The sequence below is a fragment of the Monodelphis domestica genome, chromosome 2, assembly GCF_027887165.1.
Source record: "Monodelphis domestica isolate mMonDom1 chromosome 2, mMonDom1.pri, whole genome shotgun sequence".
In the NCBI taxonomy this organism is placed as follows: domain Eukaryota; kingdom Metazoa; phylum Chordata; class Mammalia; order Didelphimorphia; family Didelphidae; genus Monodelphis; species Monodelphis domestica.
This window is the reverse complement of record NC_077228.1, coordinates 542,223,887-542,247,055: the sequence shown is the minus strand read 5'-3', so window position 1 is coordinate 542,247,055 and position 23,169 is coordinate 542,223,887. Positions and strand designations below refer to the sequence as shown.

The window sequence follows — 23,169 nt, the reverse complement described above, 5'->3', positions numbered from 1 at the left end:
TATTTTGGGTGTGCACCATTCCTTATATGAGTTTGCATTGCCTCAGCCTGGTTATTACCCTGGTAATTATATGCATTTGAATAGCCATTTGGAAAGCCATTTCTTGAATCTTGAGACTCATATCTAAATCCATTGTATGCGTTGCCTTGGTTGTTGTACCTGCCTTCATCTCTAATCCCATAGTTGTATGGGTTTCCCCTATAAAAATTTCCATTAGGGGGCAGCTGGGTAGCTCAGTGGATTGAGAATCAGGCCTAGAGACGGGAGGTCCTAGGTTCAAATCTGGCCTCAGCCACTTCCTAGCTGTGTGACCCTGGGCAAGTCACTTGACTCCCATTGCCTAGCCCTGACCACTCTTCTGCCTTGGAGCCAATACACAGTATTGACTCCAAGACGGAAGGTAAGGGTTTAAAAAAAAATTTTCCATTGTTCCTAAAATTATTTGGGAAGTAGCCTCCATTTTGCCTTAAAACGTATCCCCAGGATCTACAATCTCTCATTAAATGTCCCCTGTGGCCACCCATGTAGCACTTTGGGCTCTGATCATTGTAATTTCTTTGTGGAGCATTGTACTGCTTCAGTGGTCTATATTCCCTGACATCTGCAATGGTTTTTTCCTGTTTTTTTTTTTACTTTGCTAAGTTTTATTTTCAGATCTTTTATCTTGTCTCAGTTCTTCAACTAACTCATTATTCCCTTCTTCATGTTTGTCCTTATCAGCATTATAAATGTTTGTAGCTACACATTTCAATTCATCTAATTTCATTTCATTCTAGTCAGGGCATTGTTGTTTAATTTCTCACCACTACATACATATTTTTAACGAATTGTTTACGTTAGTGCCTTATGTCACGTTCTTTGGAGATGTTCAGTCCACTGTACCTTTCTCCATGGTCTATAAGCCTATCCATAAAGTCTGAGGGTGTCTCCCCACTGTCCTGTCTCACCTTCTCAAATTAGTCCAACTACCTTGTCTATCATAGCACTCTCTCATCGTTTTAATCACTGCCTGCCTTACTTTAACAGTTGTTCATAACTTTCTTCAGAATTAATTTTCCATTTTGGATTTACAAGCAGCCGGATTCATTGGTTTCTCTAACAATTTTTTCTTTCTCTTTGTCAGTAATTCATTTGATAAAATTTCAAAATGCAGATAATCAGGATCAAATTGCTTAATTATTTTCTCAAATTGTTTGATAACCACCACAGGTTCTTCCTCAAATAAAGGAGTCCCCTTCTTAAAGCTATCTATATCTCCTTATATAAATCCTTTATGATGTCTAACATTTAAGAGTTGGTGCTCTGAGGTTAGTACTGGGACCTTGTGTAGTGGGAAAAAAACCCTCCAATGTTGTTATTCAGTTCCATGGTTTCCCTCTCTAATTTTTTTACTTAAAAATATTGCTCCATTAATTTTCCTTGCCTCATTATTACGATTTCTAGATGTTCGACACATTTATCACTTTGCTTTTCTTTTTGTTTCATTCTCTGTAGTGTTATTAGGATGTAATAAATGAACATCCTAATCATGAACATGAAGAGTATTCCACAGCCTCCCAATGGTGTCAAATTTAAAATGTCAAATAGTATAAGACAAAGCATGTCTAGTATTGGCTGTGGAACTGGAATCTTCCTAACATACCCAGGAATCTTCCTTGTAAAAACCTGGGTCACATTCCCTAGTCTCCTGTTGTTGAATATCATTTTGACTCTTAATTCCTTTTAGTTATATCTCTTTTTAGGTCCTTTTCCTTATTGGCTCACCACTTGTTATGGGGAATATTGACCTAGTATTTATAGATGTCAATAAATTATTGAAAGAGTATAGCTAATATGGAGATTCAGTTGTCAGTTGAGGAGATGGTTGGGTTAGCAGTTAAGGCAATTGGCTGGAGACCAGTTATAAAAAACCCCATTTATTAAAGTATAAAAAATACAGGGATAGGAAAAGGAAAATAGAAAGGTAGGAAATATATTGATTAATATTCTATTTACCCTAATCTAAGAAATCTAACTAAACCCTGTATCGCAAATCTGTCTTACATGGAACTTCTTCTCCCCTGAAAATTCAGGACTAACTTAACTATTCTATCTATTAAATAAATCTATCTTACTAAGCTATTCTAATTATATTTACACTTAAACTCTTTTCCTTATATTTTAGCTTTTAAGATTCAATATAGTTTTCTCTGTATTCCAGACTCAGAGGATTCACTCTTGACAGGTTCACAGTCTTTCTCCCAGCTCTTGCTCTCTACTCCCCTCTGGTGGAGTTCTAGGGAACTGCACAGCTACTCCTCTTCTGTCTGATCAGTCACTTTTCTGATCTTCTTTGATATCAGCATGTTTCTCAAATTATCTTCCAAATCTTCCAAATTGCTCAGAAGCAGCACCCTAGACACCCTTTCTCAACAAACAAGATCTAGGGAGTGAGCGATCCATTGACCAACTATTTTTCCTAGCATCTCTGGGAATTCTCTACCTCTGACCTACTCAGAATCCTCTGGCTGCTTAAAGGAACCTAAAAACTCTTTTCTAAGCTGGAGACCTTCTTATAATCAGCCTTGTTCTCTAATCCAATTAACTAATTAACTCTCATCATTTCCTCTGGCTGTTACCCAAAATACTCTCTCCCACCCCTCTAAGTGCTGACCTCCTTGGCTCCCTTTAAGTCTTAGCTAAAGTCTCATTAGAACATGAGGTTTCAGGTGCCTTTCTTCCATTAAATATTTTCATTTTATCCTGCATTTATCTTGTTTGTACATAGTTGTCTGCATGTTTTCTCTCCTACTAGACTGTAACCTCCTTGAGGGCAGGGCCTGTCTTTGCCTCCTGGAATCAGAAGGCCTGGCACATAGTAGGTGCTTAATAAATGTTGATAGATTGATTATGGCAATCGAATGCTCCATTTCCATAGAGAAATAGATGGTGGAGCTTGTTATAGTCTCCCAGGGAGGCCGAGTATTCTGGTAGATACTTAGGTTTCCAGAGTCATATGTATATTGTGTCATTGCATCGGTGGGTAGTTTCAAAATCTTGTCAAAACATGCCTTCTCCTGCCCTCAGCCTTCTACTGTATGCTCCCTTCCCTCACCTTCTGGCTCAGGGCCTGAACTCCTGCTTCACTGAGCTCCCTTCCCTCCTTCTCTGTAGCTTGAAGTCCTTTGCCAACATCCCCAGACTTTCAGAAGAGATCGCCTTCTTTCCAGACCTTGAACCCCTCCTTCCCTGCCTTCTCCGGCATATGTTCCCTCAGTTGTCTTCACACCCTGTTCTCTTCAAGGTCTTCTCTTGTAGACTCATCTTTTCTTTGCTTTCCACAGACCTTTTTGCTTGTTCTTAACTCTCCTCTGAGATTCTGTTCTCTGGGTCTTCCCCCTTTCACTGCCCACCCCCAGAAAGTTTTTCACTGCCTCCACTTATCCTCTTGCTCCCTGGCTGGGCCTCTGCAGTCTCTCCCACCACCAGTCTGAAACAGCTCTCTGAAGCATCTGTTGTTGTGGTCATCAAGGACTAAAGCTTCCCCTTTTTCCCTTCCTTGAAGCCTTCATGCTGCTAACCCTGCTTCGTGCCTTCCTCCTGGGCACACTCTCCTCTCTGTTTGCTAGGACACTGTTCTCTCTTCATTCTTCTCCTTCTTGTCCAGCTGCTTCCTGGCCTCCTTTGCTGTCTGTCATCCCCATCAGATCTGCCCCGGCTGTCCCTCTGTCTTCAGCCAGCAGTAAATGCTTGTGCCTGGACTGTTCTTCCCTTTCCTTTGCCCCCATATTCAGGCCTTTTCCAGGTCTAGCTAGTCCTTTTCCGTTTTTCCTTTAAATTCTCCTCATAGCTGCCACCTTCGTCTCATCTCACCTGGACCTTCCCAGAGGCCTCCCTTTAGCCCATTGTATCCTCCAGAGGCAGGCACAGTGGCCAAAGAGAACTTCCCAGAGTGTCACTCTTCCCCAAACTCCAGTGACTCCCTATTTGAAACTCTTCTGGGTGACTATACAAGTTGTCCCTGCACAGTCTGACCCTGAGCAGCCTCCTTGCTGCTCCCCTCCTACGGCCAGTCATCTCTTGTCTCTGTTTCTCATATCTGTGGCTCTCTTCTTCCTTCCCCGCCCCCTAGAACCCCAAGCTTCCCTCACAATTCTGCTCCCCCCTCCTCCCCCGCCCACCTCTGGCTTGTGTGGGGAGCCGTTTCTGATGCTCCCTGACGCACAGCTGTTAATTCTGTGCCCGCATGAGCTTATGCTTGTCTTTGATCATGTCCTGGATAGACATGCATTCATGTGTGCCTAGTGAAATCCCCCCCATCCCCCATTCCAGCGGAAGCCCACGGGCAGGAATGGGCCAGTGGTACAAGTCTGTGTGGTGCTTAGTGCATAGTAGGTGCTCAATCTTTGGAGCTTGCCCGTCACTGGATTCTGTTGTTTGTCCTAAATCGTCCCCTTAGGGCAGGCTCTTTTTCAGCTTTGCCTCCTGTAGAGTTCGAGGCCCTCTTGCCTCAGTAGATGCTGCACCCACTCACTGGATCCACGGACAAGAGAAGCCAGTGTGAACCCTGGCTCATGGCCCCAGACTTCCAAAGGACCCAGGGAGGGACTCCTGTGGGCTTGCGTCCTCCTGGGAAGCTTTGGAAGCATCTCCAATCCCGAATGCCCCGAACAGAATCCTCGTCTTCTCTTCCCACCCTCCAGGCCCCCCCACACCAACACCCCCCACCTAGCCCTCCTCCAGGCCTCCCTGCGGAGCTTCCCTTGACGGTTCCTGCACGCTCAGTGGCCGGGTGGGGACACTGACGGCTCATCCTGAGGCCCCAGACTGAAGGGGCATTGGATGATGCTCTTCAGGGGATGTGTAATCCGTGTGGGTCATGCGGCCTCGCGCCACAGAGCCAGCTCGTGCCCAGGGGCTGTGGCCGTCCAGACCTTCTCGAGATGTGGGCGTCCCTTTCTGGCGAGCCTGGGGAAGTGCGCGCAGCTCAGCTTCTTAGGCCGGGGCCTCCAGCCGCCTTTGGGGAGTGCATTCAGGGCGACAGAGTGAGAAAGGAGGGATGTGGGCAGTCTTTGGCCCGCGGCGGATAGCAGCCGCTGTTGTCGGCTCCTGAGCTTCCTGGCAGACTGGCGAGGTTATGGAGCTTGTTCTGGACCATCTCAGTTTAGCCCTTGAGCACACTGAGACCTAAGGAACGAGGCTGCCCGAGGACAGATCCATTGTTCTCGGAGCCTCTGGCTTGGCTGCCTGACAAGGTGGAGCTGGTGCCCTCAGAATATTCCAAGGGCCTGTACCTAGCAACCTTCAGGGTTCCAGGTGTCACAGAAGCTTTTCTGGCTGTGTTCCCCCAGGGATGGCAATCCACAGGGTTAGCCTTTCCTTTCTGCTGCTTTGCCATGCTCCACAGTCAGTAAGACATTTGGTGGATGTGCATTGTCCTTGAAGCCCTGCCTTGGGGGACCACAATCTTGGGAAACCCCCATTAATAGACCATTAGGCTTGCCCGGACAGATTTCTGAGGGCCTCTAGGCCAGTAGAGACAGTTCTCCTGGCAGAAAACGTGGCCTTGAAAGCCTTTTTGTCTTGTTCAACATGTGGCCATGGTAATGTTGGGGAGTGGCTGATTCCAAACATCCAGGATGCTCAGAAAAAGTGTGAGTTTGTGTTCATTTGAGGCCTCCTCTTTCTTGGTGCCTTTGGGGTTTCTTTTGAGTGAAGGATGCAATGTTGGCATTTCCCTGCACTAGTGATGATGGCATTAGTTCTAGGAGGAAAAAAGATTCCTAGGGAAATCGGTTTGCCCATTAAATGTAGGAGGGCAGAAATGTGCTCTTGCCTTTTGTGAAATCCCTGATCCGCGGTTAGCACGTCCCATTTCTAAGATTTATGATGACGGTCTAAGTCAGTGTGGGAACCACATAAAAAACACTGTTGACAAAAATGGTCTATTACTGTCCCCTCTCCAGGCTGGTCTTGGTCTTGCTTTGGGCCCTCCCAGGTCAGGAGGGAAACAGAAATCTGCCCAAGAGAAGATGTCCCCCGAGCTCTGCTTCCTTGTCTCTTTCTAACCCTTCTCTCATTGGCTAGCCTTTCTCTGACACTTCCCACACACCCCTTTCCCATTCTCCATCCTTTAGCCGTTCCTCATCTTCTCACTTTATGCCCCCTCGGTGTCAGTACTGGCTTCTGAGATGCAAGAGCTTCCTGGTCCCCAGATAGCTGGGCCTAACAGTTAGAGGCTCAAAAAAGCGTCTTAATTCTGAATTGAATGGATCATCGGTCCTGGATGGATCACAGGTAGCCAAAGAAAGGGGAAGAGGTGGTCAGGGCCGAGGGAACCAGAATCGACAAGGGAAGGGACCCTTAATGACAACACCAGAATCTAATGCCGAAGAGGATAAAATCAGGAAGGAAGTGAAAGCCCAGGCCCCATCAGAAGCCTTGCTGAAGGGACCATCTGAGGAAACTGAGTCCAACAGAAGTGAGAGAACTCCTCTCCATTGGTCACTTGGCTAGGAAGAAGCAGAGCCAAGACCTTCCTTCCCATCTCTGTGTTCCCCAGCTAGGACTCCTTCCTCTTTTAGTTCTGTGAATCTTTCTGCTCCTCATCCTTGAGCAACCTAAATGCTCAAATGAAGATAATGCGCCTTATGAGTGGGCCAGATCAGCTCCATCCTGGATCTCCTGCTGATCTCCTGTCCTTGGACAAGTGGAGACACGTGGTTCCATCAGGAACAGATGGACGTGGGCCCTGCTTGCCAGGGTCCATCTCAGCCCAGGCCTGTGAGCCATCACAAGTGTAGGGACAGTTTAATGGGAACTACTTTTTGTCAAAGGCATTTCTTAACCCTGAGGCGGGGTCATTTTTCTACTTAGATATTTTGGGCTTCGTTGGCATAAAGCGTGGAAAGAACAGGCTTGGTGTTTTGGGCTGGACTCGTGTGTGTGTGTGTGTGTGTGTGTGTGTGTGTGTGTGTGTTGAGGCCACAGAACCGTGAAGACCCAAAGGATAGAGCCATGTATCAGAGTCCAAGTGGATAAATTGTAAAACCGGAGTTAAGAAGAGACCAGTGAGACAAGCAGTGCAGGTCTGCGATGCCGGAACCGGTAACCAAGCCAGGCTCACACCGGAGCAGAGCTCGCCCAGGACCATGGCCTGAGTGGGTGGGGTTGGGTGCGCAGATGCAGACAATCCCTGTTAGATCTGCTGGACTATGTTGTCCTCTTGAGCGTCCTTCTCAACGAGCCTGGGCACAGATTAGGAGCCTCAGTGATATGAGCTGTTTCTGGGAGCTGAGATACCCACTGGGTGGGAGCATTCACTCTCTCAAGTCTTGCGTCAGAGCCCAGAGGCCACAACTCTGTCCTGGATCCAGAAGGAACCTGGAGAGTGATGGGTGCGGGCAGCTGCCGCCTCGTAACTTGGGAGCAGAAGAGTGCCGAGGCCTCGTCTCTCGCCCACGTTTTACTCCACAAATGCAGGTGCATTGCTCAGAAGTGTGTTGGCCTTTGGCTTTGTACAACACTTCCTGGATGAGGTCATGGATTCAGTATGCCTGACCCTCTCAGAGGGGTGACACAATGTTCGAGACTGGGGAGACCCCTTCTGCCTCACCCCCTGGCTAAGAGCTAGTCCCTGGGCACCCTTTCAGCAAGGCCTGAGAAAAGCAATGTCAGTGTAGCAAGACAAGACCGAGTGCCAGAATGCTGGATGCCCACTGAGCATCAGGACTCCTGTCCTGCCCGGCCTGCAGACACTCATGTGAGTTACTGGACATGCTTTAGGCATGCCTCAAAGGTGCCCCTGATGCAACTGGGGAGGGTCTGTTTCACTGCGGGAGTTAGTGACCCTCAAGACAGCATATGACCACATTGCAAGAGGCCCCAGGGAGGCTGGGAGTCTAGCAGATAGCTCCATGCACCAAACAGACTTTTTTGGTGCCATCTGCCCAGTGCAGTGATGGCAAACCTTTTAGAGAATGAGAACCCAAACTGCTCTCTCACACCGCATGTGAGCCCTCTGCCTTACCCTAAACAGGGGAGGGAGGAAGTGCTCCCATTGGGCTTCTGGGCAGAGGGGCAGGTGATGGGAGAATTGTCCTCAGGTGTGGTAGAGAGGGGGAGGGCAGCAGCCCCCTCTGGCACTTGTTCCATAGGTTCACCAACACAAGCTTAGCACATCAACATTTTTGTGCTCAAAGATTTTCTCTTCAAATTTTTCATGGGAAAAAAATCATTTCCCTCTTAAAAAGAGATCCCAAGAATAAATTCTCTCCCAGTGTTCAGGATTGCAGTGAAGAAGCACTACTGATGTTTTGGGTTCTTCCCTTTCTCCAGCCAAGATTTTCCTGAAAGAAGGCTAATGGAAAGTGGTAAAGGAAGCCTTTGCTCTAGCTGGGGCCTCCAAGGTTTCCCTGGTCTGCCTGCACCTCAAAAATGGCTGAGGATCCCCAGGATAGGCATGGCCTGGGGTTCTTCTCTGGCTTTCAGAAGCCCCCTCGAGGGTACCAGCTTTACTTCAGAATGCTGTCTTCTGTGCTTTGTCTTAGGAAAACACTGCAGGAAACCAATCAGTGGCTTCTGAGTCTGTTTGGGGACACCCTGAAAGCCACCATCGCCATGAGGAGCCAGATCAGTAAGAGGATTGGGATCTGTCTGGATGAGGATTCCTTGAGCAAAGAAAGCAGACCCATGGGGACGCCAGGACAGTTGGCCCAGGGCGCGTGTGAGTTACAGTGCTGTGTGGCTCGGGCTTAGCACAGGCTGCTTCCCACTGCCAGAGAGCTGCCCTGCAGGGGCCTAGCATGGCTTTCTTCCTGGTCTCTTCTTGAGCAGAAGTGCCCCTGCATATTACATTTGGCTCTGTAGCTTCTGCCTCATTTTACCACTAACAGATGCTCTCGAGAGGGAGCCCAGAGAGAGAACAGTGGGTTGGAGGCTGGAGGAGCTGGGTTGGAATCCAGTGTTGGCACTGGATTATCACACCTTCCCTTCTGCAGGCCTCAGGGCCCTCATCTATAGTGAGGGGTTCTCTAAGGCTTCTTCCTGGAAGGTAATTTCCCAGACTTGGTACTGCCATCTGAGAGACCTTTGGGCAAGAGCTTTTATCCCTGGCATTAAGTCAAACCATGTATCATCTGAGATTCATCACTTGGTACAAGGTGTGACTGAGGGTCTTTTCTTTAATGTGTGCGGCCTTGCTTTTGGTTCTCAGGTTTTTCTCCATATTTATTTATTAAGACTCTTATCTTCCATCTTAGAATCAGTACTGTGTATTGGTTCTAAGGTAGAAGACCAGTAAGTGCCAGGCAATTGGGTTAAGTGACTTACCCAGGATCACACAGCTAAGATGTGTCTGAGGCAGAATTTGAACCCAGGACATCCTTTCTCTAGACCTGGCTCTCAATCCACTGAGCCCCCCCCCAGTTGCCCACATTTGGTCCCTCGGGCCACTGAAGGCCCTTGTGCTACTCTTTGTCAGGTAACCCTTGGGGGAGGGAGCCTGGGCAGGGAGCTCCTGCCTTTGCTTGGTCTCTTCTGTAAGGGCCAGTGAGGGTCCCACCCTGGAGCTGTGTCCCTTGCATTTATGCTCTTGTATCTTGCATTGTAGGCCAGCTGCCTGGGGACATGTCCCCTGAAGGTCCCATTCCCCCCCTGGACTTTGATCAGACCATGCCCGAATGTGATGAGACGTTGCTTCCTGAATGTGATGAGACGTTGCTTCCTGGGAATGACATCAGTTGTCATGTCCGGGAGAGCTTCTTTCTGAGTCCAGAAGTTACAGTGGAGTGTGAGCAGCCCATCAGAAGAATCTATCAGAGTCTGGGTGCAGCTGTGGACAACCTATTAGAGATGACCCTGGACTCCAACAAGCAAGTGAGTAAGCTTAGACCAGTCTCTGTGCAGCCTCCTGCTGAGCCCTCCAGAGGGAGGATGGGCTCCCACTCCCTTGTTTCTTCATTGTCCAGAGGAAGCACAGTGGATCCTTTTCTCCAGTGCTGCTGCGGGTCTGCAGTCCTGTTTTCCACTTGTTTCATTGGCTGGTTTCCAATTGCACAGAGAGGTCTTTGCATTTATTTGGTTTGAAATTCTCTTCTTCCCATCCTCTCTGAAGGTCAGCAGTTTGCCACTGCCAACCGGAGTTCTGATTAAAGCTCATTTTCCTCCTGCTTTTCTTTTTTTTTTTTAAGTTTTGGACATTTTTAATTAATTAATTAAGAATATTTTTCCATAGTTACAAGATTCATGTTCTTTCCCATCCCTTCCTCCATCCCCCTCCCATAGTCAACGAGCAATTCCACTGGGTTTTATATGTGTCATTGATCAAGACCTATTTCCATATTATTGATATGCACTGGGGGGATCATTGAAGTCTACATCCACAATCCTATCCCCATTGACCCATGTGATCAAGCAGGTGTTTTTCTTTGCGTTTCTGCTCCCACAGTTCTTTCTCTGGATGTGGAGAGCATCTTTCTCATAAGTATCTCAGAATTGTCCTGGATCATTGCATTGTTGCTAGTAGCAAAGTCAGTTACATTCAATCATGCTACAATGTATCAATCTGTATACATTGTTCTCCTGGTTCTGCTCCTCTCACTCTGCATCAGTTCATTGAGGTCGTCCCAGTTCACATGGAATCCCTCCACTTCATCATTCCTTTTAGCCCAATAGTATTCCATCCCCAACACATACCACAATTTGTTCATCCATTCCCCAATTGAAGGGCAGCCCCTCATTTGCCATTTTTTGCCACCACAAAGAGCCCTGCAACTTTTCTTTTGCCTCTGCCTGGGTCTTGTCCCTAGTTGGGGGTCAAGCTTAGTTCACAGATGGCCCATTTATTTGTCAGTCATGTTTCTTACACACTCACCATATCTGGAGAAGTATACTGCAAGGCATTGGGGAGGGACAGTGGAGATGAGACCTGGGCTCTCCCTTTGTAGAGTTTTCAGAGCTAGTACAAAAGAAGTAGAGTGTTCTCTGTGACCTGGGGAGTGTACACCAGAGTTAGTAAACAGAGCACTGTGGCACGTGGTAGAGTCCCAGCCAGAGGGCAGAGGAAAGGGCCCCTCTCTTTGGGGCTCTGGGTCTGCTCATGGACCTTCTTGAGGGGTCTGCAGACAGCTTGTGCTTAAGTGGATCAATGGTTTCGAGCCTTGAGAAGAAGGATGCCGCAGCGAAGGTTTAAAAATTGAAGTGTTGGACTAGATTTCTAAGAGTGTGCTCACCAGAAATGATTTCTCAAGTCAGAATGACTTTATAGCAATTTATTTATAAAATGGAAAGAAAGAGTGAACGTAAGGAAATGAGAGAGAGTAGATATTTACTACAGAGGCCTCCTCCAAGATAAGGGGCCTCTCCGGAGAATAGAAAAGCCAGGCAAGGGAGTCAGCCTTTTTCACTCACCCACATGGTTGTTCTGAGGGAAAATCGAAGTGCACTCTGAGGTCTCCGTGCTGCCCCTTGTTGGTCAGTACTGACAAAGCTTTGGAGGTGGTCACTAAGAGCCTATTACAGAGTAATGGGTATTGGGACATCCAAATAATTGAGCACGGGCTTTGGGGGCAGAGGAAGGCAGGGTAATGGACTCAGACTGGGGTAATTGGGGTGAGCCGTGAGACTGGAGGTCCAAGGAAGGACAGTGAAAAAGAACCAGAAGTTTAGCGGAGCCATGTTCAGACCTTGCAGCTTGGAAGCTTGTGCCATTCTGAGACCTTGGGAGTTTTCCTGTCCTGACGCATGCGGCGTCACTGGGAGCAGGAGGCATTGAGAGGGTGCACTGTTGGGGGCTCCTCAGGACCTAGACTAAAGCCATTCCAGGGTTCCCCCCCCCCCAACAATCCCAACATGTCATCATCTGGCCGCCTGACATGGAATGAAAGGGAAAACTGGAGTCCCAGGGTCTTAGGGGGTTCATACCCTGGAGCCCCTGTCTCAGAGGGCCGGGGGAGTGGAGGAGGTGTGTGCCCTGAGGGGAGGCAGGTCTCTTGGGAAGTGAGGGAAAGGACAAAGGGCCCAGGCTCTGCTGGAGGTCATGGAGAAATGGGGGTGTGGGAGGGCCTCGGAGCCTGGACACTGTCCTTGTGGACAGTGATCCTCTGACTCCCATGTTCCCTAATAAAATAGCTGGAGGAGACCCGAGAACGCCACGCTCGCTTCGAGAAAGAGTTTAACCGTAAAAACGAGGAGACGGCCCAGGTGGCGAGACAGCACCAGGAGCTGATGGACTGTCTGAACCAAGAGAGCGCTGCCAAGAATCAGCTGGCCGTGGAGCTCCATAAAGCGGAGGGTGAGTCAGCTTTCCAGGGGCTCGTGCGGTTGGCGTGCTTCGTCGTCCCCTCACGTCCGCCCTTGGGCATTCCCTCTGGCAGGTCTCGCGGAGGGGTACAGAGCCGAGAAAGCTGCCCTGGAAGAGGCCCTCGCTCAGAAGGAGGAGTCGGAGCATCGCCTGGCTGTGGAGCTGGAGAACCTGAAGGCCCAGTTCCAGGCACTGACCCGAGAACAGGCTAAACTGAAGGAGGAGCAGAACCTGTTGTTGAGGCAGAAGGAGATGCTGATCGTGGAGGCGGAAGAAAAAGCTGCCGGTAGGAGGGGATGGCTGCCGTGTCGGAGGAGGGCATGGGGTCTGCTCTGGGAGGGCTGTCCAGGAACGTGGGGTGTCTTGACGGAATAAACTCACGCGTCATCAGGTTCTGGGGTCCCGACGCATCAGTAGATGTCGGCGTCGGGCTCGGTGCACTCTCGCTCTTCCTCTTCCTCCTCCTGGAGGACATTCCTCACTTGAGCCAAAACACCCTTTTCTGGTTCCCAATGTGGGTGGTTCTGACTCCTGCAGGGCTGTTTCCGAGGAGCAGATCCCTCGTGTCTGAAGCCCGCGCGCGCTGCCTCATGAGACGTCCTCCGTTTGGAGGACGTTAAGGCCTCTCCAGATCTCCTTGACAGGTTTCCACCTTAGCCTGGGGCAGGACAGCTGGGTCCCCAGGCCCCCAAGAAAGGGCAGCTGTGGCATGGGCCGTGGTTGGCTCCCGGATTCTCAAGAGGATCCAGCCTCCCGTTCCTCATGACGAACAACCAAAGTCCCCGATGCTGAGGGTGTGGGAGCCCTCATCGCTCCTGCTGGCCAGAGAGCTGGCCACATCGTTGAAAAGCTTTGCCACTGGCCAGGTGCCTCTGGCTACCTTGCCCTGCCTGGGCATGTGTTTAAGCACGTCCCCCTGTTTAGGAAGTGGCTTCACCCCCCTTCTCAGGCGCGGTAAGTGCCGGTGGATCAGAGAGCAGGGAGGCACGGCCCTCCCTTCAGGTGGCTTCCACTCCCTCCAGGGAGACCCCTGGGAAGCAGATTGGAGTCCGGCTGGTCCGAGCTGTCCCTTCCGGGGCCCCTCGCTCAGGTCCTTCTGTCTGTGAACACATGCACGTTTCCATCCATCCTAGGCGTTCCCGTTGGGCCCGTAGCCCCAGAGCACCCAGGTTTGTATGGCTTCTTGGGGCTGCTCACTCCTTGAGCTTGGGGTGCGAGTGAGTGAGCGGGCGAGCCACCGAGGAGGGAAAGGACTCGGGCCAGCTTTTGCCTCAGGAAGCGTGAATGGTTTGGCTTGTTTCCCCAAACCGGATTCTTGCCTTTTTGTGAAGCGGGCCACTTGACTAGGGCCAGGGGCAGGCATAACTGCCTAGGCACAGCCAGGCCCTGGCAGCGCCAGTGAGCCAGAGCCGGCCCTGGGCCCCAGCCCAGCCAAGTGACTGACAGTGGCAGCTGTTGGCCGACTTTGACGTTCGGTCCAAGGAGATCTTGATGTGTGTTTGCTCGGAGTGGAGGCGTGTGCCGGGCCCCAAGAGCAGACTTCGGGGGCGAGCTCCCCTGGTGAGCTCTGCAGGTAGGAGCCCGTTTCGCGCGGGGCACAGGGGACCTTGGAAGTGCTTTTGTCTCTTCACACCCGAGTCCTTTCTGTCTTTCAGTTTTATCTTGAATAATGGGGAGAGCGTGTGTGTGCCTGAGCATGTGTGTGTGTGTGTGGCCATCTTGGCATTGCACCTAACAAGGAGACCTTTATTAGGCTACTCTGGGGGCCAGGCCTGGCATGGATGCCAGGAGGGGGACAGGAGGGTGGGCCCAAGAGACCCTGACTGCAAGCGGCTGCATTTGACAAGTGTTGCTGGGTCAGGACGGCCTGAGCCAGAGCAGGAGCAAACTGACCGAGGGGTGAGTGTGGCGAATCCTCGGCTGACCCCCACCACTGGGTCACGAGAAATGCTGAGCTTTTTATAGCGCTGCACAGGCACCAGCTGCCTGCCACTATCCGGGACTTAACAAATGGGGCTCACAGCGGCTGCCACGACTGGCTCTAGAGAGATGGGAGGGTGCCCTTGCTCTGGGTCCTGCACTGTGGGTGCTCGGTTCTGGGTGGGAATCTTGGACTGCCGTCTGGCGGATTTATATGACACGAGAGTGCCACACGATCCTGAGACCACAGAGCAGAAGGGGAATGAATGCCAGAGTTCTTCCGTGCCCTTGCTGCCCAGTGCGACGTTCTGAAGGCTGTGCCCTTGGCCCAAAGGGTCTAGCCAGAAACCTGGCAGGGGTATTAGAATTGTATTATCAGAGACAAGAAGCTGTTGTTGCTCTTTTGAAAAACCTGATGCTGTTTAGCTCCAAAGGGGCCGCCTCCTAAACGAAAGGACCGGCGGGTATCTTGAAGCCCGTTTGCTCCAGCTGCCCCCCCTCCCACCTGGAACCGCTCGAGAGGGTCTAAATGACTGATCCTGGTCAGACCTGGAGCCAGGTTCAAGCCAGAGGCAGGCCTAGGAGCCACTAGGTCTCCTAGGTCTCCACTAGGTCCCATCCTTTTCCCTATTAAAATCTATTTCTGTTGGTGATTATGAGCCTGGAAGCCAACCCTGAGCTCTCTGCAGATTCAGAGCTTATTCGATATCTGTCATTTGAATACAGAGAAGGATGTGCTTTGGGATCTGCATCTGGCTTTGAATTCTTGAGAGGAAAGTAGCTTATTTGAGAAGATGCTTTCCTGCCATATCATTAAGAATCCCAGGGTGTGTGTGGTGGGGCAGCTAGATGGCTCGGTGGATTGAGAGTCAGGTCTTGAGATGGGAGGTCCTGGGTTCAAATGTGGCCTCAGACACTTCCTGCCTGTATGACCCTGGGCAAGTCACTTAACCCCCGCTGCCTAGCCCTTACCCTTCTTTTGCCTTACATCCCACACACAGGATTCATTCTGTATTCACAATTCTGTGAAGAACTGCTCCCTAGCACTGCAGAACTAGAATTGACCCTGGAAATCTTCTCATCTAAACCTCTGCCCCCTTTGCCCCCTCTCCCCATTTACCAGATGAGAGGACTAAGGCCCAGAGAACCCAAGGATCCAAGGCAACATTCCTAGGCTGGTTCTCTTGGGCTGTTTCCACAAGACCCTGAGTTGCGTGAAGGGAAAAGGGGTTATTTTTTAAAGAGTTGGACTTGATTATTTAAGAGTGGTCACCAGGACTTGAATTAATTCCCAAAAGATCTATTACAATTTATGTACAAAATAGAGAGCAGAAAGAAGAAGGAAATCAGGGAGGGGAGAGGATAAGATGTCTAGCCTGAGCACTAAGTCAAATATTTACTCTCGGCTGAGGGAGACGTTGTATCAGCTGGCCTCGGGGAAGTCTCTCAAGAGGATGGGTCTTTCCTGAGGCCCGACTCTTCAGGAGGAAACCAGCAGTTCAGAGTGAGCTTTTCACTCGCCACGTGTCCGTCCAGTCCAGATTCTTTATCAACCTCCACTCCCAGCAGAGCTCCCAGCAGAACTCTCTCTCCCAGGAGGTTCCACTCCGGCAAAGGCGTCACTTCCCCTAATTTTTACATCTACCAATCGCTGTTGATGCTTTTACTTTTAGGGCTGCCCAGGGGTGGTCAGGTGGTTTTGATTCGTCACCCGCCATTTCACACGTGGGTCACAGACCTCCCACTTAATGTGTGAAATGGGGTGTTTACACTTTTGGTGACTAAATCTAAAAATAGGCAGGGGCTACAATTCAATCTTCACAAGTAAGGGCGAGCTAATCAATTTCCTTGTTGTAATCAGGGGAGAGTTCAATTTAATCTTCACAGCCAGTAGCTTTGCTCCTTTTGGGATGGCTTCTTTGTCTCCAAAACTGCTTGTGTGCGTTCACCTGTGCGCTAGAGAGTTTGGGCAGCCTGCACTTGCCTCTGCCTGGGCGAGCTACCGAGGTGTGCGCCCATGCGCACTCATGCTGCTTCTGAAGGACAGCGTCCCCGAAAGAACCGTGCGCACTTTGTTTCTCTGAAATGTCTGCGCTTCTTTTCTTGTCTCAGCTTTACGCAAGGAAGTGGAGCACCTGGTCCGAGAACAGGCGGAGACTAGGCAGCAGTCGGAGAAGGACTGTGCCAGCCTGCGCTCTCACCTCAGGGCCTTGGAGCTCGAGGTGGAAGAGCAGCTTCCGCAGCAGCAGGAGCTTGTTCGGCAGGCTGCCGAGATCCAGGACCTCAGGCAGCAGATCGTCTCCCTGGACAAGCACCTCCGCAACCAGCGCCAGTTCATGGATGTAAGGAAGAGCTTTGGCCCCTCAACAACCCAGCAACCTCACAGAGGCATCTTCCCAACCCATGGCCGATTGACCTGCTCTACTGATTGTCCCCCCTCCCTCCCTCCCTCCCTCCCTCCCTGCCTGCCTGCCTGCCTGTCTGCCTGCCTCCCTCCCTCCCTCCCTTCCTCCTTCCCTTCCTTCCTTCTTCTCTTCCTCCCTCCCTCCCTCCCTTCCTTCCTTCCTTCTTTTCTTCCTCCCTCCCTTCCTCCCTCCCTCCCCCCTCCCTCCATCCCTCCCTCCCTCCCTCCCTTCCTTCTCTTCCTCCCTTCCTCCTTCCCTTCCTCCCTCCCTCCCCCCTCCCTCCCTCCCTTTCTCCCTCCCTTTCTCCCTCCCTCCCTTCCTTCCTTCTTCTCTTCCTCCCTCCCTCCGTTCCTTCTCTTCCTCCCTCCCTCCCTCCCTCCCTCCCTCCCTCCCTCCTTCCCTCCCTCCCTCCCTCCTTCCCTCCCTCCCTCCCTCCCTCCCTCCCTCCCTCCTTCCCTTCCCCTTCCCCTTCCCCTTCCCCTTCCCCTTCCCCTTCCCCTTCCCCTTCCCCTTCCCCTTCCCCTTCCCCTTCCCTCCCTTCCTTCCTTCTTCTCTTCCTCCCTCCTTCCCTCCCTCCCTCCCTCCCTCCCTCCCTCCCTCTGGAGGAGAGATGGGCTTGCTGGGAAAGGACTCTAGCTGGGTTGTTCCTGGCCCAGCAGACTGGGGGGCCTGAATGTCTTTGGAGGCAAGTGAGAAGCAGAGGTTATGAATGAGATTTCCTGGGGCAGGCAATGGGGAACTTGTTGATTTGTGTGGCTCATGGACTTTGGGCAGCCCGAATAGGCTCCTGTGTCCTCAGAGCTTACTGAATCGGGGGCCCAGGGGGAGGGGCAGCTCTGGGCCCCCAAGCGGCCTTTCAAATGATGCTTCGAGGCCAAGAGCCCCGGGAAGGCAGCCTCGGTTCCCCAGATCCGAAAGCCCCACCGTGCTTGCTAGGTTTGGGGAAGCCCAGCGTGATGCCTGCCCCATCCGAGTTCCTTGTGCCCCTGGAAAGAAGCAGCGGCAGTGTTCACAGTTGATGATTCCCAGGCTTTCGCCTTATCATCCGCATCCAGTGTGCAGACTCGGCCCTAGTGCTCATCAAGGCATCTCCTCGACCAGCCCCCTCTCAGGCCTCGTGGCCTCAGATTGTCAGTGCTCACAAATGGAGACTTGGAATCTTCTGCCTCATTTTAGAGCCGGTTTCTCCACTCACACACGGAGCGCTGCTCAAGGTTGCCCTTTGAGGTGAGTGACTGAAGGCAGCTCCCTCTTTCCTCTGCTGACAGGAGCAAGCAATCGAACGGGAGCACGAGCGGGATGAGTTTCAGCAGGAAATCCAGAAGCTCGAGGAGCAGCTGAAGCAGCAGCCGCCCAAGAGCCAGCCTTGGGGAGAGCCTTGGGACAGCGAGGTGAGAGGCGTCGGGAGGGAGGGAGGGCGGGCGGACGGACGGACGGACGGACGGGCCGGTGCCTCCAATGATCTCTCTCTTTTTTCTTTCCACAATCGTGAACGTGGCAGAGCTTTGAGTTGAATCCTGAGGTATGGATAACGAGGGCGGGCTCTGGGTTCCCCGCCCCCTCCGCTTGGCAGAGAGCCTCTCGGTCTCCTCAGCCCGCTCGTTTCCTGGTTTGGGTTTCTGCTTGGCTTCGTCTACTTTCGCCGTGCCCAGCGCCTCCTCCTTGCTCCCTAGCGCTGCCCCCGCCTTCTTTGGCTAATGTCCCCATTCTCATTGCCTTCATCTCTGCTGGAACTCTGCATCCTCCTCACTCTACCTGAACCCTGTGTGGGCAACGCTGACACTACCCCCGCTCCCTGCCAGGCATGAGCCACAGCATCGGCTTCTCCCTTGAAATCCCATTCGCGGGGAGTCATTCACGGTACCATCTGCCGACGCCGTAGGGCCAAAGCCTTGGGAGCTTGAGGAAGCGGAGCAGTAGGGAAAAGTCTGGGGATGTCGTCACCCAGTGGGTGTCGGGCTTTGGAAATAGAACTACTTTGGGTTTTTGGTGGAAGGTTAGTGGGGCCAAGGGAGCTTTCTCAGAGGGCTTTGGCCCTGCAGTTCCACATGTCAAATGAGTGCATCCACTATGTCACGGACACCCTTTCCCTTAACCCCCAAGAATCCGTAACGATTATTGGCGGAGGCTCTGTTAGGGGGCTGCTCCTTCGACCAAGACTCATCCTTAGCGCGCCTGGAAGAGTTTCATGTCCTGCCTGTGGGAGGCTCCCGGAAGGGGCAGCTCAGCCTTTCCCTTCCTGACACTGTAATTCACTTGTGAACACTCCTCCCTTCATCCGATGGCAGCTTTGGCCTTTCCTGGAGCCTGGAGCCCCTTGGCCGTCTGGGGGAGCCTCCGTGCTTCCGATAAGCTGTTGGCAGTTAGGAGGGGATCATCCGATCGAATGGCCCTTGTGGTTCTTTCAAAGCCCAAGTCCTTGGACCCCAAGTTAAGAATTCCCGAGTTTAGAAGGGCTGACATACTCACAGACACGCCGAATGGAAGCTTGGGTTTCTTTTTTCATTCTTCTAACTGATGCAGTCTTCCTGGCAATTAGAGTTCGATCTCTTCCTTGGGAGAGAAGTCAGTTGGGTTTTGTTGGGATTTCTTGTCCCATTAGAGTGGAGAAGAGCACTGACCTTGGAGTCAGAATCTGTATTCAAATTCTGCCGTTGCTCCTCATCAAACTTTGTGACCCTTATGTCTCAGCCTCAGTTTCCTTGTGTGAAATTAAAGGGCTTATAGGGCAGTTAGGTAACACAGTGGAAAGAGCACCAGACCTAACAGAAGGATCTGGGTTCGTTCACCTCCGACCTCAGGCATATCCTAGCTGTGATCCTGGGCAAGTCACTTTCCCCGGATTGCTTTGCCCTTGCCGCTCTTAGGATTGATACTAAGACAAAAGGTAGGGAAGGGGTTTCAGAAAGAAACAGACGGCTTTTAATCTTTCCAAAGGAGATTTGGAGTTTGTTTATGCAGAGTATATAAGGAGAACGGAGGAGAACTCCTTCCAAATGTAAAAGATGAACTTTTCTGCGTCGGCAGCAATTACTTATAAATGTGAAGAGGTGCATCTCTGCTTCTGGAACTGAAAAAAATATACGCCCTTTGCTTTTTCAGGTTGAATCTTTACAAAGACAATTAAGAGAAAAAATAGATGAATTAAATGAGTTGGTTATAAAGAAAGAGCTGGCAGAAAGACAACTCCTAGCCCAAAAAGATGAAATCAAAAACCTAGAGGATGCTAATGCGGAAATCCGGAAAAAAGTGAGCTGGCTTGAGGAAGAATTGGAAAAACAGAAGAAAATTGGAAAAGAATTGAGACAGGTAAATACATCTGTCGTTCTTATCACTGGAATGAATGGGCTCGAGGCACCTAGAGTGAGTGCTGGACACAAGTGTTATCAGTTGAGTCTCTTGGAATGGGGGTTCTTCGGTTCTGTCATGGACCGGGGCGCCACACGTGCAGAATTCTTTCTCTCCTGGACATTCCAGGGTCTGAAGGACGTCAGGTGTGCTCACCTCGGATAGGAAAGTGCCCCAAGGGTGCCCTAGGGCCTGTTCCTGTGCTGAGATCAATCAGGACGTACTTCAGGAGGTCTGGAATAGTTCTAGTTGTGGAAGCTTTACAGACTTAGGCAGGGCTGGGTGCACGCTGTCCTTTACGCTCGCCCTTTAGTGTTTGTAAATCGGTCAGCCGTGTGGCTTTTGTTCAGAGCTTTTCGTCTTCCTGTCGAGTGTGTGTGGCTGCCTACAGAGGGCATGGAGGTGAGACGCTGCCGCTCACTTCACGAGCATCCTCTGGGGCCTCATTTCTCCCAGCCCAACTGTCCGGCTCAGGTTCCTGATCGCATCTCCCCCACGCGCCCTCGGTCAGTCCCCGAAGGCCGTCCGCTGATTCTTTCGTGGCATGAGGTGCCTGTTTAAGTGCACTCAGCAGAGGGGCTCGTGGGCCAGCCTTGGGGGGGACGTGTGCGCATGCGCGTGTGGACGTGTGCACACACACATGGAGTTTTAGAAATGGCTTTCTAGAATTCGCTCTTCTCCAAGCCGTCTAGGCAGTGAGTTGGAAGCCCTGGGAGAGGGTGGGGAGAACGCGCTTCTTGAGCAAGGGCTTGGGCTCCCTTGACATCCACGTGACTGAGCCCCTCTCGGAGCCCTGATTTCCTCACCTGTAGGTAGGTCGTGGCTGCCAGCACTCACACCGCTGGGACTCGGAAGGGATCGACGTAGCTGTTTCAGAAGTTCTAAGTGTGGTTTTAGAAATCATGGACCAGCTCACATGTCGCCCCTTTCTCCCACCCAGTAACCCTGCGGCTCCCCAAGGCCTCTAGGACACCTTGCTCAGTGACCCCTGGCCCGTCTCTTGGTTCTGGGCATCGTCTCTGACTGTCCCCCATCCACCTAACATCTCACCTTCTCCAGGAGGCCCCTCAGTCCTGGCGCCTTCCCTCTTTGAGCTATTCTTTATCCTGACTGAGCTTGTTTTGTAAGCATGGTGGCCTGCCGTCTCCCCTGTTGGAGCGGATCTCCTCAAGGCAAGGATTGATCGTCTCTATTTGCGTCCCGGGACTTAGTAGGGTGCCTGGCATAGCGCAGGCCCCTAAGAGAGCTTTATTGATTGGTTGTTTTGACATTGCACAGATTTCCTCCTATATTCTCCCCTTCCCAGAAAGCCATCCCATATAATGATATTTTTAAGGAAAAGAAGAAAAAACAATGAGTAAAACCAATGAAGATGTCTTTTATAAATCTGAACATTCTAAACAGTGCGCCACAGTTGTGTTCTTTGACCGCTTTTATATGGGGTAGTCGCGTGTGTGTGTGTGTGTGTGAGTGCATATACGGCCACGATTATGTATATATTTTGGAGCTTAGACACACAAGCCTCATCAGACACGGTTGTGTCCAGGTTTTATTTTCATATTCCACGCCTTCTTTCTTATCCTAGACGCACTGATTTTGTTTGTGCAGAAGCCTTCCAGTTTCACATCCTGCTGTTATTTGGGTCCCCATCCCAACTGCCTGGCATGCCTTGCTTGGATGAGAACCTGCCCCTTTTCCCGTGCCCCCAGCGGCCCCTTTTTCCCTCGAGCCGCTGCCCTCAGGATTTAGGGCTTCTGTCTGTTCTGAAGCAATGATACAATATCAGATGCTGGTCTGAGCCTCATTTCTGCCATTCCCTGTCCCATTTTCCTAGCAAATCTTACCAAAGAATTCTCCCCAGTATAGTTTATGTTTGGCAGTTTATGCCCTTTCGTGGTATATCTGCTGGTTTGGGTACCTTGTGGATAGGCACGGCTGGAAGGTGAGTGGTCGGCGCTGGCCTGGATGGGGCTGGCTATCTTTGACCTACAGGCCTGGGTTCCTCATTAACTCCCAACTGCCTTCCCTTCTTTGGTCAGGATAAAGAGGCCTTGCAGGAGCAGCAGATGAATAACTTGATCCAGATTTCCACATTACAGTCAAAATTGGATGAAGCGAAACATTTACAACCTGTTCAGGGCAGCCCAAGTGAGGAGGACCTCAGGGAACAGTTAAGAGCAGAGCAGACCGCTCTCCAGCTCAAAGCAAGAGAGGTGAGCAGGACGTGGGCAACGGGGGAGGGTGCCCGTCTGCCCGCAGCCCTTGGGATCCCCTGATTCAGGGATGGCCAGTCTTGATGATGGGCCGTGGCAGAGGCTTCAACACGACTGTGACACATTACAGTACTGGGCCAAGTGCAGCCTCAGGGACCACCAGGAACAGAATAAGGCCCTTTCCCTTGGGGGCTCCCTCCAGGCCCTGCTTTACCACGCTGCTGTGTTCTTCTGGGTCCTAGGTGCAGAACTTGGAGGACGAGCTGGGAGAACTGAAGAAGAATTTGACGAGTAAAAGTGAGGAAATTGTGCAGCTCAACTTGGAATTGGCTCTTCAGAACCGCCAGATCAGCGGCAGCATCCAGGAGCTTTCTGCAGAGAATGCTGACCTGAAGGTAACCTGAGAAGGGCCTCTCGTGCCGCAGAGCCAGGCCAGCCTGGGCACCAAACCGCCTCTGCTGTGTGTAACGGCGGCACGCTGATTCTCTACTAGCCAGCCCCTCGGAGGGGAAGAGTGGCAGGCGCTGAGGCCAGATGCGGGCTCTGCCCTGCCTTTTCTGGGGAATTGTGAGCAGGCCAGTTCCTAGGCAGGTGGGCACTGCCAACCTCCCGGGTTGTTGGCCTGGATTCAGCCCGCAGTAGGGATGGGAGCAGATATCCGGGGTGACTCCTGCCAAGCACGGGGCCCTCAGCGCTAGGGTCCAGGCAGATGGGTGAGTACCAGCTGACACATCAGCTATGCTGGGCATGAGGGAGGGAGAGAACAGGGACAGGGCCCAAGTTGCCCGCGGAGTGGCGGCAGCTGTGGGAAGCCCGTGGGAGCCGCTTTGGGCCTGCCGTCCCACCTGCGGACAAATGAGATGGCCCGTGGGCAGCCATGGGGCAGCCTGGTAGTCGTGCAGCTGCTTGGACTAGAACTCACAGCTTAGGTGGAGTTTCTGGCTTGCCACCTGTGCAGCACTCATGAGCAGCCTCCTGCAGCACGCATCTTCCCGAGCCCGTG

At 51.5% G+C, this 23,169-nt stretch overlaps 1 protein-coding gene across 18 annotated transcripts in view; it reads left to right on the top strand.

The window, feature by feature from the left end:
* PCNT (pericentrin) overlaps window positions 1-23,169 on the top strand; it is a 105,997-nt gene that overhangs the window by 57,095 nt on the left and 25,733 nt on the right. For 15 of the 18 annotated variants that reach the window (XM_056820157.1, XM_056820156.1, XM_056820154.1 and 12 more), the window contains 10 exons: window positions 8,529-8,704; window positions 9,590-9,855; window positions 12,109-12,271; window positions 12,354-12,566; window positions 16,313-16,542; window positions 17,874-17,996; window positions 18,107-18,127; window positions 19,708-19,914; window positions 21,993-22,166; window positions 22,409-22,561. In XM_056820157.1, coding sequence (XP_056676135.1) covers window positions 8,529-8,704; window positions 9,590-9,855; window positions 12,109-12,271; window positions 12,354-12,566; window positions 16,313-16,542; window positions 17,874-17,996; window positions 18,107-18,127; window positions 19,708-19,914; window positions 21,993-22,166; window positions 22,409-22,561 — 1,726 coding nt within the window. The remainder of the gene's footprint in view (window positions 1-8,528; window positions 8,705-9,589; window positions 9,856-12,108; window positions 12,272-12,353; window positions 12,567-16,312; window positions 16,543-17,873; window positions 17,997-18,106; window positions 18,128-19,707; window positions 19,915-21,992; window positions 22,167-22,408; window positions 22,562-23,169) is intronic. The other 3 variants (XM_056820152.1, XM_056820148.1, XM_056820163.1) reach the window with 1 other exon arrangement.